Source organism: Aethalodelphis obliquidens, unplaced genomic scaffold (genome assembly GCF_003676395.1).
Source record: "Aethalodelphis obliquidens isolate GAN/ISIS:26980383/991018 unplaced genomic scaffold, ASM367639v1 scaffold16, whole genome shotgun sequence".
In the NCBI taxonomy this organism is placed as follows: Eukaryota; Metazoa; Chordata; class Mammalia; order Artiodactyla; family Delphinidae; genus Aethalodelphis; species Aethalodelphis obliquidens.
Genome location: NW_020837960.1, coordinates 25,846,248 through 25,862,343, shown reverse-complemented (window position 1 = coordinate 25,862,343; position 16,096 = coordinate 25,846,248). Strand labels below are relative to the sequence as shown.

General features: G+C 41.7%; 1 protein-coding gene across 5 annotated transcripts in view; it reads left to right on the top strand.

Annotated features, from left to right (window-relative positions):
- Window positions 1-16,096, top strand: part of FRY (FRY microtubule binding protein) — a 425,952-nt gene that overhangs the window by 337,257 nt on the left and 72,599 nt on the right. For all 5 annotated transcript variants that reach the window (XM_027116557.1, XM_027116555.1, XM_027116558.1 and 2 more), the window contains 6 exons: window positions 3,382-3,481; window positions 3,796-3,967; window positions 8,072-8,328; window positions 8,774-8,920; window positions 10,357-10,525; window positions 11,487-11,577. In XM_027116557.1, coding sequence (XP_026972358.1) covers window positions 3,382-3,481; window positions 3,796-3,967; window positions 8,072-8,328; window positions 8,774-8,920; window positions 10,357-10,525; window positions 11,487-11,577 — 936 coding nt within the window. The remainder of the gene's footprint in view (window positions 1-3,381; window positions 3,482-3,795; window positions 3,968-8,071; window positions 8,329-8,773; window positions 8,921-10,356; window positions 10,526-11,486; window positions 11,578-16,096) is intronic.

Sequence of the window (16,096 nt, the reverse complement as noted above, 5' to 3'; positions counted from 1 at the left end):
AAATAATGTGCTCTATATTAAAAGTATAGACCGCTTCCAATCACTAGCTTCACTCAACAGAATTCTCTTCATATTTAATTAAATACTTAAGAATGCCATTGTTTTTACTCTTACTCTGTAACATACGACTAGAATATAGTTAATAGATGCCTTAGAATTACATGCAAGATCAAAGTTTTAATTTTTAAAGAATTTTGTTGGGTTTATTTTTGGAGGTGGTTTTTGTTGTCATTGTTCTTTGCACGTCTGCCTTGCCTTAAGTGTCTATAAATCTTTGCTCATTTAAATGAGGCACTGCAAACTTGAATCCTTAAAAGTAAATGCCCCACATTTCTTAAGGGAATAGCATCCATCTATTGCCAAGGAGGACAAGGGAAGCTTATGATTCATGCATCTCAGTCATACTCCCTAACTGGTGACGTAGAGCCTCATTTGGTTATGTCACTCAGCTGGAGAATTTCAGGAGAGCACAGAGCTTGGGAATTTGGGCTCTGGAAACATACTGTCTTGAGTTTGAATTCTAGCTCTGCCTCTCATTAAGCTGTGTGCTCTTGAACAAGTTACTACAAATGCTTACTCATTTGTGAAATAGGAGTGATAATAGGGTTAGGGTAAGAATTAAGTAAAACCAATCTCTTGACCTAAGGTCTAGCACATGGCAAGCACCCTGTAAACACTATTATTATTCAACAGCTATTGGAGGCAAAGAGCTATGATGTAATCATATCAGCTGGTACAATCTGCTTCTCTTTAGAATAAAATTATTCTGAGCTTCGTCATTTAGTTCTAAGCCAGAGCTAGTGGGTATTTCTCAAATTCTTCAAAATCTCCTCTCTTTCCGATTGAAAAAACAGTTTTATTTCTTGTTTACTTTCTGAACCATATTTACCTTTCATATTTATTTTACCTTTTTTTTTTTTTTTTTTTTTTTGCGGTGTGTGGGCCTCTCACTGTTGTGGCCTCTCCCGCCGCGGAGCACAGGCTCCGGACGCGCAGGCCCAGCAGCCATGGCCCACGGGCCCAGCCACTCCGCGGCACGTGGGATCTTCCCGGACCGGGGCACGAACCCGCACCCCCCACATCTGCAGGTGGACTCCCAACCACTGCGCCACCGGGGAAGCCCTACCATTTTATTTTTGTTCTGTATGAGCACAGCTGTCTTTATTTCTTTTACCCTTCCACTGCCTACATTGAATAATTAAATACTGAAAAATGTGACATTTGGTTTCTAAGCCTATTTTAAACATCTAAGTACAGATGTTTCATTTATGCTCTTGTACTCATTTGAGAGCTTTCTAATTTTTTCCTTCTCTGGGTTTCTTTCATTTTCTGTATCTGTGTTATTTCTTTCAATGTTGTTCCCCTTAAACTCTGTAGCTCAGTCTTAAGCAGCTAATTGAATTCCCTAATTACTCAGTCAAGTGCATAGCCCTGCATAAGAGGGAGGCTTTGTCTACCCTTCTACTGCCTTTAAATCCCCAGTGATCCTTAGTAGTTTCCAGTGTTTATTTATATTAAAAACATATGTATTAAATCCCAGTGTCAGAGACAGCAATGTAGGTAAGATGTCTCTGCTACTATGGGGCTCAGAAGAAAGTTACCTTTCTATTTTCACAGTCAGAAAGGTCTGTTTCCAAATACTGCAGTTTGTAAGAATTCCAAATTAGCCTGGCCATGAAATGATCTATCGTGAGGTGTCCAAGAGGCTGATAGCACTGTGGATAAGTGTTTGAATTCTTTGGAGTCATACAAATCCAGGATGGAATCTAGACTCCACTACTTCTCCCTAACCTTTGGCAAGTACTTAACTTCTTTAAGCCTCACAAGCTTGTTGTGAAGATTAAATAACAAATCTAGATGAAGGACTTGGTACAATAACTAGCACAAAGTAAGCACATCATAACAAGTGTCGTCCATTGTTTATCATCATCCTCACCACCATTATTTGGGGGCTTTGCCCAGTTTCTCACCTAACACATCAACCTCATGCATTTTTGCTCACTTAAAATTAAAGTTCTAGAAAAGCAATCATTTGGGAGTGCTAATTGGTAAAGCCACTTTGGAGGGCAATATAGCAGTATCTGTCAGAATTTTAATGTGCCCTTTGACCCTGCATGACCTCTTCTAGAAATCTGTTCTAAAGAAATTCTTGCACATGTGGTGTTTGTGGTATTATCATAGTGAAAAAAATGAAAGTAACCTTTAAATGTCCATCAACACATGTCAAAGTTTGGCTTCCCCAGGAAGCAAGACTCTGAAGTAGAGATTTGAGTCCAGGAAATTTATGAGGGAATGCCCTTGAGATCAACATCTGTGGGGAAGTGAGGGACACAGGACTGGGCAGAGGAAAGAAACCTCAGCCAATCCCACAGGGGTGCTCCTGGGGAGTAGGCATGACGTTGGCCTAGGCAATTCCCAGAGGGCTATTCAGCCAAAGGTATCAGACTGCAGCACTGTAGTGGGAGACTGAGTGCCTCAGTCCTGAAGGGGGATCTAGGTGGCACACCGCAGCATCCACTACAAGAGTGGTTATTTATGGTACGTCCATACTATGGAACACAGTCCAGCTACTAGAAAGCCTGAGCCTCACTGTCCAGTGAAAAAGCGAATCCCCAAACAATACATGTAGGTAGTATAATTACATTTATGTTTAAAATTCTGTGTAACGGGGGAGAGGTATTTTCATATATAACCTTTCAAAATGGTGTTCTCTCTGCACCATGCTCCCCCTTCCATGGCCTTGCTAACAATTACCATGTCTCTTGGCGCTTCAGGGCTTAGTTTACTTGTTTCCTCCTTCAAAAAGCCTCCTCTAACTCCAAGTCTGATGTAGGTGTCCCTTGTCGGGATTCTGTTTCATGCTGTGGATAATCCCACCACAGCTCATCATAACTAGACTGTATAGTTTGTCTCCCTAACTAAACCGTAAGCCTTCCTTAGGGGAGGGCACCAGCCTTACTAACTTAGTATCATCTGTACTTTGCAGTCGTTTCTGATAGATGTTTGGTGTTTAATAAATTTAGATAGATTGAATGAAAATAGTAAGTCAGTGAGCTGTTGAGAAATTTAGACATATTGTCTTCTTCTTTTCCTCTTGTATTTGGTTCTCATTGAAATCTATTTGCAGTAGATAGACTTTTGTGTTCATTTATCCTGGTGTGACTATATTCAGTTTTAACCCAAAATAGAGCTATTTCCCTTCACCTGCTAATAAACAGCAAAAGAATGAGGGGGGTGGGGGAATGGCCACATCGGCTTGGGAATGTCTTTAGTAAGTGTGACGGAGGTCAGTGTACCATGTAGAATTTTGAGAGGTAATGATTTATCAAGATTACTAGCCAGACTGTCTCCTAAACTATGCTGTTTATTTATTTTTTTTAGGAACTATCCCTTTGACATAGTGACATTATTAAACCTCGTTCTATTCAAGGCTTCTGACACCAACAGAGAGATTTATGAACTCTCCATGCAGCTCATGCAGGCACGTATCCTTGACTACGTTGAAATTTCCATCCTCGAGCACAGAAAATAGAAATGGTAGTTGATCTACTGGATTCCTATTTATTGATACGTATTTATTTATTTCTGCATCTCACCGGTGGATATGATGAGTGAGAAAACAATTACATAATCTTCTGTAAACATAGGAAGCAGCCGATGCTTTACCTTTAATACAATATTAAAATATTCGTTCATTAGTTTTTATTACAAAACTTTATTCAATATAAATACTCCTGAGATAGCAAGCCAATGTCGTTTCATACTGTTTATTACTTTCCTACTACTTCTTTATAGATCCTTGAAGCAAAGCTTTTTGTGTACTCGAAGAAAGTAGCTGAACAAAGACCAGGAAGTATTCTCTATGGAACACACGGCCCGTTGCCGCCCCTGTACAGTGTGTCACTAGCCCTCTTGTCGTGCGAACTGGCCAGGATGTACCCCGAGCTCACTCTCCCTCTCTTCTCAGGTACCATGGGATAGTCAGTCATGACATGTGTGATCATTTCTGCTCTAAGTGTTCTTACTTTTTAAATTCTAGTGTAATTTAGAATCAAAATTATTGACGCTAAATTTGTAGCTCAAAATTACTCTGGGCTAAGTTCGGTTACGTATAAAAGTAAATTCTAGAATATCTTTAAAACAGTGTATTTATCTAAAATAGTGTAAGTATAAATAAACATAGGGCAAATGTGAAGATGCTTAGATGAATCATAATACTTTACATACCCTGTGTATGTAAAATTTCCCAGAGAAATTAAATATGGGTGGAATAACTTCTAATACAGATAATTGCCGTAAGTTGTTTTCTGGTGGTGGTGATGGTGGTATTTTGTAGCTTGAATGCTACATGTATCAGTAGCTTGAATGCCACATGTCTCAGTTGTTGAGAGTTTGAATCGGGGCACACCTTTACGAGTAATCTTTGTGAATCATGTTTTGGAAAATCCATTTATCTGAAACAGACTTAGTCACATCCTTGCATTGTGCCTGAAACAGTGGAAGGACTCAAGGAAAACCTTTTTGATAAATTAATTTTCTTCTTGGAAAACTAAAATTTATTTTTATTCACTTCAACCAAGATCTGAGTGCCACCCGTATGCCAGGCACTGTGATTGGATCCTAGGAGTACGGAGGTGAATTAAACAGCCTCTCCCATCAAAGTTTCATTGTCTAGTAATAAATCTGTGCAATCCTATGATTATGATACAATTTTTAAAAAGCACATTCTCTGTATGAGATGGAAGATCAGGGAGTAATCAGTTACTGGGCCAGGAGTATCAGAAAAGACTTCCCAGAGAAGTTGATGTCTGAGCTGCAATTTGAAAGAAGAGTAGACATTTGCAAAGCAGATGAATAGTTGACATTGCAGTTGGCAAGCAGACGGCATTACAGGCCAAGGAAATATCATACGCATTGGCTTAGAGGCATAAAATACAATAATGCATTTGAGAGATTATGTAGTCGTCAGTTTGGCTAATACAACGTGCAGGGAAGGGGGAACGTTTGAGATGGTCACAGACAGGCAGAGAGGCAGAAGTCAATCTTGGAAGGCCTTGTATTGTACCCTAAGGAGTTTGTAGGCCAGTGACCACATACGTGCTCCTTGAAACCCCTCAGAAGCCTGTGAACAGGCAGGGCATCCAAGCGAGCTGCTTGGATTTTGAAAGCCACTCATCAGTTTCAAGCAAGAAGAGAGGGGACGAGATCAGAGTGCATTTTAGAAAGACTGACTGCAGTGTGGTGAATGGATTAGAGAACACCCAATCTAGAGAGAAGAGACCAGTTGAGAAATGATGACAGTAGTCCAAGGAGGAAATGAAGCGGACCTGAACTCGGACAGCCCAGTGAGAGCAGAGGGGAGAGACCAGAGTCAAGAGCTACTGGGCGGAGTGCACAGAAGGGAGTGCCTAGTGCCATATCTGGGAAATGGGTGGTGATAACCCCACCTGGAGAGCCGACTGGGGGAGAAGAGGAGGGTCAGGCCGAGGCAGAGATCATGAGCTCTGTTTGGGCTATTGAGTGTAGGCGTCTGTTGGACATCCTGAGTATAGACAGGCCAGGGTCAAGGGAAGGCCAGCGGTAGTGACTCACGGAAGACCAGAGGGGTCAGAACCATGGGAATGAATGAGGTCCCGAATGAAGAGCGTACAGAGTGAAAGAAAGAACCTGGACCCCCAACTTCTAAGGACCAGGCCAAGGAAGGGCGAGGGAGCAGAGAGGGAAGGGAGGCATGTTTATAGAAGGAGAGCACCTAGAAGGTGTGTTTTATGGAGACCTAGAGAAGACAGGACTTAGGGAGACGGAGTGGAGCAGTCCACATTCCTATAGATCCCAGGAGATAAGGTCTAAAGATTACCCTATGGATTGCACAGTTCATTGGTAACTGTCGGTAGTTTCCATGGAGAAGTAGCGGCAGAAGCCAGATCTCAGGGGCTTGGCTAAAAAGAAGCAGAAAAAGAGAGGATGGGGCTGTAGTAGGACGCAGAGTCAGAGGATGAGCGAGACTCGAGCCTGTTTCCTGGCTGAGAGGGAGAAGCCCGTGAAGAGGGAGAGACTGACAGCTGGGGAGAGAGAAGATAAACAGTCCAGCAAATTTAATAAGAAAAGAAGCTCATGTAACGAGTTGCAAGTTCAAGCTAAATTTTCTGTCAAGAACTGACCTTTTGGCTATTTTGATTTATGAGGAATAAGTTGTTAAAAATAACATGGAAAAATGAGGTTTTAATAGATTCCTCGCTTTTGTTTATACTGCCTTTACCATCAAAAACCCTGTGGTGAGATTTTTACTGCCTGTAATTTCAGATGACTTAATTCCTTGTACGTAGCCAGGCCAGTTGTTCAGGTCTCTCCCAAAAGCCAGCAAATGTATACAGGATCCCACTGACATTGTCTCACCGTTTATTTAATTTGTTTCTAAAGAGGTGAATGAGAGGTTGTTCGTGTGCCATGGCATTTTTTTTCTCTTTTCCCTTTAAAACATCTCTAAACATCCAGGCCCTGATCTAGGTGCCTGGGATACCACAGACAGACATCCCCACCCCCTTGGACCTTATGTCTGACAGACAAGATAAAATAAACATAAATAAGCAAATTATTTATAAATTTTATAGATATAAAGCTATAAACACAAATTTATTTTACATAAATGAGTAATATGATAGAAGGTGCTTATTGCTACGTAGATTTTTATACCGCTGTTGAAAGACAACAGGTATTCTTAAAGCAGTTGTCCGTCTGATTGGAAAGGTTTATTTCTCTCCAAAGTCCCAATAAATTTTTTGTGTCATAAAAATCCATGGTATCAGTCATCACATTCATGTAAGTTTAGAAATTAAGTAAATTTTGACCCGTGTGAAATATAGCAGCATAACATGTCTGATTATTGTGCACAGAATTAAGTATATTCTTATTCTTCAAAATAAAAAATTGTCATTTTAATTTCAGGAAAAGGGCCAAATCAATTAAAGCTACTGTTTCAGGGACGCGGTGGATTATCTCGGTATAATTCCTGGCATCCATGTTGTTCTGTCGTGTAGCAGGCATGAGCTCTCTAAATGAGATTACACACCTCACTGGAATAGCAAATGCATCAGGCCAAGCTTTCTGATTTCCCTTAGGATAAAACAGTTTCTTCCATAAATATTAGAAGTAGGAGATGACTTAGAACTTGCAGCATATACATAAAGCTGTGCTTTTATCTCTATAGAAAGCTTATTCAGATTGTAAAATTAAATGCTGCTGGCAGTGAAACAATGTAAAAATGCTATCAGAGGAAGTAATGGTGAGATGACCGGGCTGGTCATATAGTTTTACCCTTTTGACTCCTTATTTCGTAAAACAAAGCGTGGCATTGAAAGCACACTTGCCACATAGTTGGCAGTTCTCAAGTAGACACCACGGACATGAGTCCACACACTGGGTTTGTTCTTCCTGGAAGTTTGCATTTCACTTTTTAACAGCTAATGCTTCATGCAAGGCACTTTGCAAAATATAGGCATAGTTGAGAGGTAAGTCATTGTTATAATAATAGTAACTGCTGTTTATTAAGAGCCTACTGGATGACAGGCACTGTGCTGAGTATATTATACACATTGTGATGGTATCTTTTAATCCTCACAATTGCCCAAGGCAGGACCTGATGGGCCCCATTTTACAGATGAGGAAATTGAGGAACAGAGAGGTTAAAGAACTATCCCAGAGTCTCATGCAGCTAATAGGTTGAGGAAATGGGATCTGGTCACATGTCCTTCTGATTCCAAGTCCCCTGTTTTGTCCACCCTAACGTACCTCTTCCACTAGCGGTCGATCTGAATCCAGGAGGTCTTGCATCCCATCCCACCAAGCCTGTGCTCTCCCCGCTGTGCTCTCACTTTCCTCCACGGAGCACCTGCTGAGAAGTGAGGGTGTTGAGGACAAGCCTCTGTTGTGAGATTGGATGGCCTTGGGGAGCTGCTGTATATGAAAATGCTTTGTAAACGGAGGGCTCTGTTGGATCTGTCAGTTGCTGTTCATCTTCCGGTTTAGTCTGATGAGATGATATGGCTCTCGGTCACTGCCCTTCCCTCTATAGAGGTCAGCCAGCGGTTTCCCACGACGCACCCGAACGGGCGTCAGATCATGCTCACCTACCTGCTGCCCTGGCTGCACAACATCGAGCTGGTGGACAGCAGGCTGCTCCTCCCAGGCTCGAGTCCCAGCAGCCCAGAGGACGACGTCAAGGACCGGGAAGGAGAGGGGACGGCTTCTCACGGGCTGAAAGGCAATGGCTGGGGCTCTCCGGAAGCTACGTCCCTGGTGCTGAATAACCTCATGTACATGACAGCCAAGGTAAACTCCGAGGAATCATGCCTCCATCCTGTGCTCCCACATCCCAGGAAACCCGGGATTATACCTGGGGGAAGTGTCATCTACCATTAAAGGTCACAAAAATAGGGTGGGGTTGGTGGTGACAGTTTCATAACAGTGTGAACGTGCTTCATGCCACTGAACTGTACACATAAAAATAGTTAAGATGGGAAACTTTATGTTTATTTTACCACAATTTTAATCGTGATCCTAATCATCATCATCCTAACATTTGAAAAATCATGTGAATAAATATTGTGCATTATAAATTCCTAAAAAGTGGCATCTTTCTGATGAATGGCCATGTCCCCCCTTCTTATGACTTGGAGATGACCGTGACCCTTAAAATGACTTCTAATCGGACATTTTGTGTCCTCACGTTTTTTCTGTATGTCTCCCGAGCCGGTTTTTATTTTGTTGGTTACAGTATGGAGATGAAGTTCCTGGCCCAGAAATGGAAAATGCCTGGAATGCTTTAGCCAACAACGAGAAATGGAGCAACAACCTGAGGATCACCTTGCAGTTCCTGATCAGCCTGTGTGGGGTTAGCAGCGACACGCTTCTCCTGCCCTATGTGAGTGCCCCTCTGACGTTCAGTGGTCGTTATTCTGCCGGTGGTTCCATCAGCGGTTTGCAAGTCGGAATGTGCTCTTTGGTCCAAGTAGAATAGAGATGTCAGATTTCATCAGTCACGCTAATCTCCTGTGAGCTTTCTAGATATTACATGAAAGTTCCCTTCTGCCCCTCTGAGATGCGGACTAGTGTCCTAGTGACACCTCTGTCATCCCCTTTCTAAGACTTTGGACACGGAAACCTATGAATTTAGGCATAGGTGTATTTCTAACCATTACCTAAATCTGTCTTCTAGAAACATTAGACCCACCCATTATGTAAGAGAAACTAGGTGACGCATTATATTTTTACTAATAAAGTGTTTCATGTTTACATCCTGATGCTCTTAAAACATTAAAAATGGAGAATATCCCAGTTGGTCTCTTCAAAGGCAGGTGGTAAGAGAGAGAAAGAAGCAAAGAGAAATCCTGCTGAGATTCCCACCACTTAGTGTTTGTATTTAAAGGTGAGGTGATCAACAAAACCACTACATGTTTAAAACCCTGACTCAGGGGCTTCCCTGGTGGCGCAGTGGTTGAGAGTCCGCCTGCCGATGCAGGGGACACGGGTTCATGCCCCGGTCCGGGAAGATCCCACATTCCGTGGAGCGGCTGGGCCCGTGAGCCATGGCCGCTGAGCCTGCGCGTCCAGAGCCTGTGCTCCGCAACGGGAGAGGCCACAACAGTGAGCGGCCCGCGTACCGCAAAAAAAAAAACAAAAAAAAACCCTGACTCAGTTGGCATCTGTGCGCTGGCTGCTTTTCTGAGAGATTTTGTGCCTACCTGCTGTTCCGGGCCACATCAGCCGCATTACAGCAGCTTACGTGCCTCAGGTTTGGGGGCTATGGTGATGCAGAGCTTTAGTCCAGGGTTATTTTTACGACTTAAAGCAATGCAAACAGCTCAGACTCGTTTGTTTCTTGGGTAGCAGGAGACTGAGTTTTGGGGGTTTTTTTTTAACAGAAACAGCTAGCAGTTTTTCCCCCATGGTTCTGTATAAATAAAATACTTTCTCAAGGTAAGACCTTACGTGGCAAGTTTTTAGTTTAGATAGAATCATGTTTAGCCCACAAGTTATCCCCAAAGAAACTCTTGTAAACTCAGCCATTAGGGAAGGTAAGACCTTTAACCACACACTCCTATTAGCTGTGCATGTGAAAGGAGGTGAGTTTTAACCCAGACACTTGACTCCTCCTGCAAGGGGAGGAGGCTCCATCAGGGTGGGCGCTTCTGGGGGGATGACGTCAACAGAATGAACGGGTTACCGTCTCCGCTGTCGACAGCCTGGGGGATGACGTGGTCAACAGAATGAACGGGTTACCGTCTCCGCTGTCGACAGCCTAACATTCTTGCGGGCGTGCTCTGGAAAATATCCCTTGTGTTCTGTTTTTCATCTCAGATTAAAAAGGTGGCCATATACTTGTGCCGTAATAACACCATTCAAACCATGGAGGAGCTTCTGTTTGAGCTACAGCAGACGGAGCCAGTGAACCCCATCGTCCAGCACTGTGACAACCCGCCCTTCTACCGCTTCGCGGCCAGCAGCAAGGCCTCGGCAGCAGCCTCCGGTAGGGGACGGGCGGCTGGGTGACACCTTGTCGTGGAGCTCTGGATTTACCTTTACGTAGAGCATCGAAAGGATATGAGTGTGTGTTTGTTACTTTCTCTTATTCCTACATATACACTCATTTAAAAGATGGCTTAAGGATAGCTGAGACCCTTAGGGCCTTGTCTGGTTAATGAAATGATTCTGTAAGGATAACCAGTAGCTGGGAGCCAGGGACTCGTATGCGCAGAGCTTCTTGCTTCAGGCTGAGCTTAGAGTGGACACTCGTCATTTAGGTATCTCGTTTCTGGACCTTCCTTCTCGTATCAATGGAATTCTCGTGGCTAATATTCTCCCAGGGTTTACTAAAATGCCCCCTGACCAGTGTTATCACTTTCGATAAATTGGTCTCTCAGCATCATTTTATGAAATATATACCACCCTCCTCAAATTCCTTGATGCTATCTTCCTTTCAATTCACCTAACGCTGTAACTACCTTCAAACCTCTCTCCTCCTCTGGTCTCTTATGCCCTCTGTGTGTTCACATCCTGCTGCCAGAGCAGTGTTCTTGGAAAGAAGCAGTGGCCTAGGGATCAGAAGCTCTAGGAACTTGGAAATGCTTCACTAACATTCGTTTATTAACTCCTGGACCCAGAAATGCTAAAGGAGCTAACAGCAGGGCTGGCCACTGTAAATAAGCTTGTTACCTAAGCAGCCAGGAGGAAAGGGTTTCAAGAATGTTGTAGCCTCGCTTTATGAGAGAGTTGGGGAATTTGGTTTGACCATAGCAGATGTCTGGGATTCTCCATTTCAGTGGGGCAGGCCTGGAAGGTTGTTTAGAATGTCTGAGATTATGCAGAAGATGTAAGGAATCTCACAAACAGATTTTACAGGAAATCCTTTCCTGGAATTACTTGAGACTTGAGCTTGACCCCAGCGCAGGTATTTCTTTCTAAGTGTTGCTCTTTAATCCCATCTACAGGAACCACCTCCAGCAGCAATACAGTGGTTGCTGGCCAGGACGGTTTCCCAGACGCTGAGGAAAGCAAGATATTGAAAGAATCTGATGAGAGGTTGGTGCACAAATTTGGTTTAACATCCAGCTTAACTTTCAGCAATTGTCTATACAAAGCATGAGCAAAATTCGTGGGGCTTCATAAATTTCACACACACACACACACACACACACACACGCGCACATCCTTCTTTGTTTTTTAGAAACACAGATTGACTTTCAGACTCCACTCTGTATATCCCTCAAGATAACAATTTCCTGCTGAGCAAAGCCAGAGGAGAGAAAGATTAAGAGAGATGTTGTCCTGGTGGCTGAAGCCTACTTACCCCAGGGCTTAATAAAAACCACAAGTTGTTCTGGTAGTGGGCACAGACCATCTGGAGTTAGAGGGAATTTCCACGTGAAATGTTCAAATCTGGGTCTTGAATAATTTCTTAGAGACAGAGTAGTTATCTTGGGGGGACTTCTGTGAAACATCATCATTCTTCTTTTACCTTTACTCTGTCACATCTGGGTTAACCAAGAACACTGTCTAAAAGAAGTCTCAATCCCCTTCCTGTTAGCTCTTTAATGGTAATATTTCTCTTGTTCGTATTTCTGCCTTCACGTTGTCTAGGAGCTACCCATAAATAAGCAAAATCTAGATCACCATTTCCTGCAGTTGGTTGTGAAGAGCAGAGAGACAAACCAAAAGAGAGAACAGGACTGAAATTTGAAAATTAAAATGATTCTCATGGTGTTGAAAACTCCTTAGGTTGAATATTTTCTAGTGAAAAATAATGGGGAGCCCTTAAGAAATTAATAACAAGGATGAGATATTCACAAATTCATACTGGAGAAAATTTAGTGGATCAAATAATGAAGATAATTCATTTAGCCTAAAAAGCCCCTCGATGCTTCATGACCATCCTCAGGATTTCATCCTGTACACGAGAATACATCAGGGGCTACAGGGGGAAGATGATCTGACATGGGGCTGGAGTTCTGAAAGTTCATTCTCTAATTTAGGCATTTATCAAATTCCTCAACATGTTGATTACTGGCTGGCTGCACTGCCTTTAGGCAGATGCTCATCCTGGGAGCTTGCCTTCAGATCAAAAGCTCTAACTCAGTGGGTCATGAATTATAGACCTTTTCCTTTACAGTTCTCTAATAGAGGCCTTTCTTTCTCAGAAATGGATAATTTTCATACTCTATGCATCAATGACAGTACAAGGTTATTAATTAACACGTTACTTTTTCATCTATATTTGCCAGTACCTTCTTCGGAAAACTCCCTCATGGTAAAAAAAAAAAAAAAAAAAAAATCTCATATTTCTCTAAAGATATTTCTACTTTCTGGTGGGAGTGTAACATTCTTATCATTTAATGTGTAGTCTGAAGTTTTCATCTTAATTGTATTAAGGGTAGAAAGGTGATACATTTCCATACATTAACATCTCATTACAAAGGCCCCTTTAGGACCAGAGTTCTGAGTGTCCTGCCTAAATTTTTAGTGGTAGCCTTTAAAATGAAGAAGCCAGAGAGTATCTGTACTAGGCTTTCTTGTTTATCTCTTGCTTTCCTGCTCTATCACCACATCTCTGTTGGCCATTACAAAGCCTGATGCTACCCACATTTTTACATATTTGTGCACATCTGTTATTTCACACTGACTATATCTGTTTATCTACCTATAGGTAGGTTAACTGGTCATATTTATATATATGGTCATACCTATATGAATGTTCTATCACAAAGGATACTATCATTCCATTGACCCTATATTCCACCTATGCTATTTCTCTAATATAGTCTGTCTTTTCTTTGAAGGTAGACTGTGCCCTCAGCCTAAAGTGTCCTTTTTCTCTGCAATCTACTTACCGCCTTCCTCCCTGTCATGTTGACTTATAGATACTTGCAAGCATACTTGTGTCTCAACCACTAGATTTTCATTCTTAGAAAACAGACTATGTAGCTCTTATACATATTTCTATCCTCAGTGATTACCCTACTATGCTGCACATAGTAATCATTTCTTAAAATGTTTATTCAGTATGTGAATGAAAATTGGAGAAACATCACAGCCCCAGAGGTGGATAAGCTATCCAAACACCCTCCAGCCCCCCTTTCTCCCTCCCTCTTACTAACCCCATTACACAAGACAGTTGTTTACTCTGTTCTTTACATCCTTCTAGACAAAGAGCCTACAGAGATAATCTTGGTCACAAATACCGATGACCTGGCTGCTGTGTGACACAACTCCTGGGGGTACCAGTCACCAGAATGCGTTGTTGGGCTCCAGGGGGCACCATGGAGTTGTGCAAAGAGGCAGCCCTGATGCCATGTCCTTTACAACTAGTTAATCGTTCTTAGATATAATTCAGAAATATTTAATAATACCATACCTACTGACATAAAGTTTAGGTAACTTATAGTAAAACCAGGGTAAAAGAATGAGTCAAGCTAAAAGGAAAGTAAGACAGTTATGTCAAAAGTCCTAAAGAGAACTACTAAAAGTTAATATTAACCTAACATGGAGTTCCTCAATAGTCAAAGTAAGAAAAGAAAAATAGAGCAAATTTTGTAACTTTCAGTACATCAAAAAGTAAACAAGCAAAAGCAATTCACTGGAAGCTACTAAATACGTGTTCCTCAGCTCTAAGAAGTATTTATCATCTAGTTTTTAAAATGAAACAATAAAGTGAACACATATTTTTAATTAAAATAACAGTTCGTAAAATATGCAGAAACAAACCGTTTAAGTATTTTTAATACATCAACCATTGATAAAAGCCATGAAAGGATTGTTCATAAGGAACTAAAAGCAATAAACTTCAGCTATGTAAGTTTCTGGTGATCTGTGTTGATACAGGGGTAGAGATTAGTAACCCACAGAAAGTTGTGTAAGTATTAATTTGAGCAAAATCAGCAAGAGAAAATTTAGGGAAACACTTTGTGCTTCTCGTTTTTCTCTTAGCAGTGCTATTTTTATGATAACATTTCTAAGACATGTACCTTTATATTAAAAGACTGTTCAGTCTACTTAGTCCTTGAAATTCCTCTAGGACCTAGACCCAAAATTATTTTCTTCAACCCAGGAAAGCAAATGAACACAGCAGATTTTACTCTTGGGAATCAGTTTTTTACCTTTTCTTTTTGCCAAGTGTACACTTCCCTGCTCTGTGGTTTCAACCTTCTCCAGAATAGGGAGAATAGTCTGGAAGGGGCTTGCTCCTCCCCTTCATCTTGACCTCGTAAACGCCTCCTAGCAATCCTTTAGATCTATCTCAAAAGGAAAAGAGAAGAATTGACATCTTTTCTATAATTCTTCCCTGCCTGGCCTTCCCGAGCACGATTGTAAAACCGACGTATATCACAATTCTTGAATAGCTAGGAAGGCTGCAAAGCTCTCTGTCCTGTGGAAATCTCCAGATGTGGAATTCTTTCATCACCCTGTTTTGATTCCCTGTTGAGTGATGTCTGGGCTCTGCATATGCTGTTTATATCTTTGCACTTATCAGCATAAATATGATTGTAGAACTTCTTCAGAAGGTAATAGGTTTGTCACTTTTCCAATTTCATAAGTACCAGTTAGACAATTACGTGGCCTGATTTATATGAAACTAAGCAGATGTCCTCCATCTTCTGTTTTATGGATTCACAAATTAATAGCCCAAAAGATAAGAGAATGAAGAATGTTTGAAATACAAAGTTACTGGGAGAAAGGTGGCTCGTCAGGACCAAAAAAAAAAAAAAAGCTGCTGCAAATATCTACAGAGTGAATAAAACCAAAGGCTTTATACTCAATACCTTTCTATATTCAGAAAATTCAAATCATCATTGCAGTGTTCTGAGGTTATACCCTGGGACGAGGTAGCATCTTAATGGTACATCCAGTACATTTTCCTGAAATATCACTGTTTCTCCATACATTGATGAGGACAGCTATAGCCGTGTATTTTCTAGTGTTCCAGAGGGAAATAGAGTGTTGATCTGCTATCAGTTAGGAGGGAACACCCAGTCAATAATGTAGACAAAACCCACTTTGTATCATTTTATGTAAAGTAAATATAGACGTACCGTTTCACCCACACTTCCCCTCATCCACACCCTTGCCTGACCTTATAGCTCTTTAGATGGTAAAAATGCTATTGATTTGTAAGTCTTTGATACCCTAAAAAGGCATTCTAGAAATTCAAGGTAGAGGTATAATAATTAATACCTTATAGTTGGATGGCGACTTGGAGTTTTGGAAATTCTCACATCATTTCTTTTGTTCCCACAGCAGTCCCAACAAAAGGTTGGGTGAAATAAATGGTGAGGTGTTATTATTATTCCTTTTTGGCAGGTGTGGAAACAGGGTCCCCAAGGAGGTAAAGGACTTGCCCAGGGTCACCAAGCTAGTGAGCGAGAGCTCAGCCTGAGCTCGCGTCCCCCCCCCCTTCTTGGAGGCAACACGGCAATAAAAGCATCCCTGTACTGCCACCTTCCTCGGCCTGACACTGGACGAGTTGCTTAGCCTCACTCGGCCTGTTTCCTCATTTGCAAAGTAAATGATGCTTATCTCAAAGTTGAGTGAGTGAGATTAAATGAGT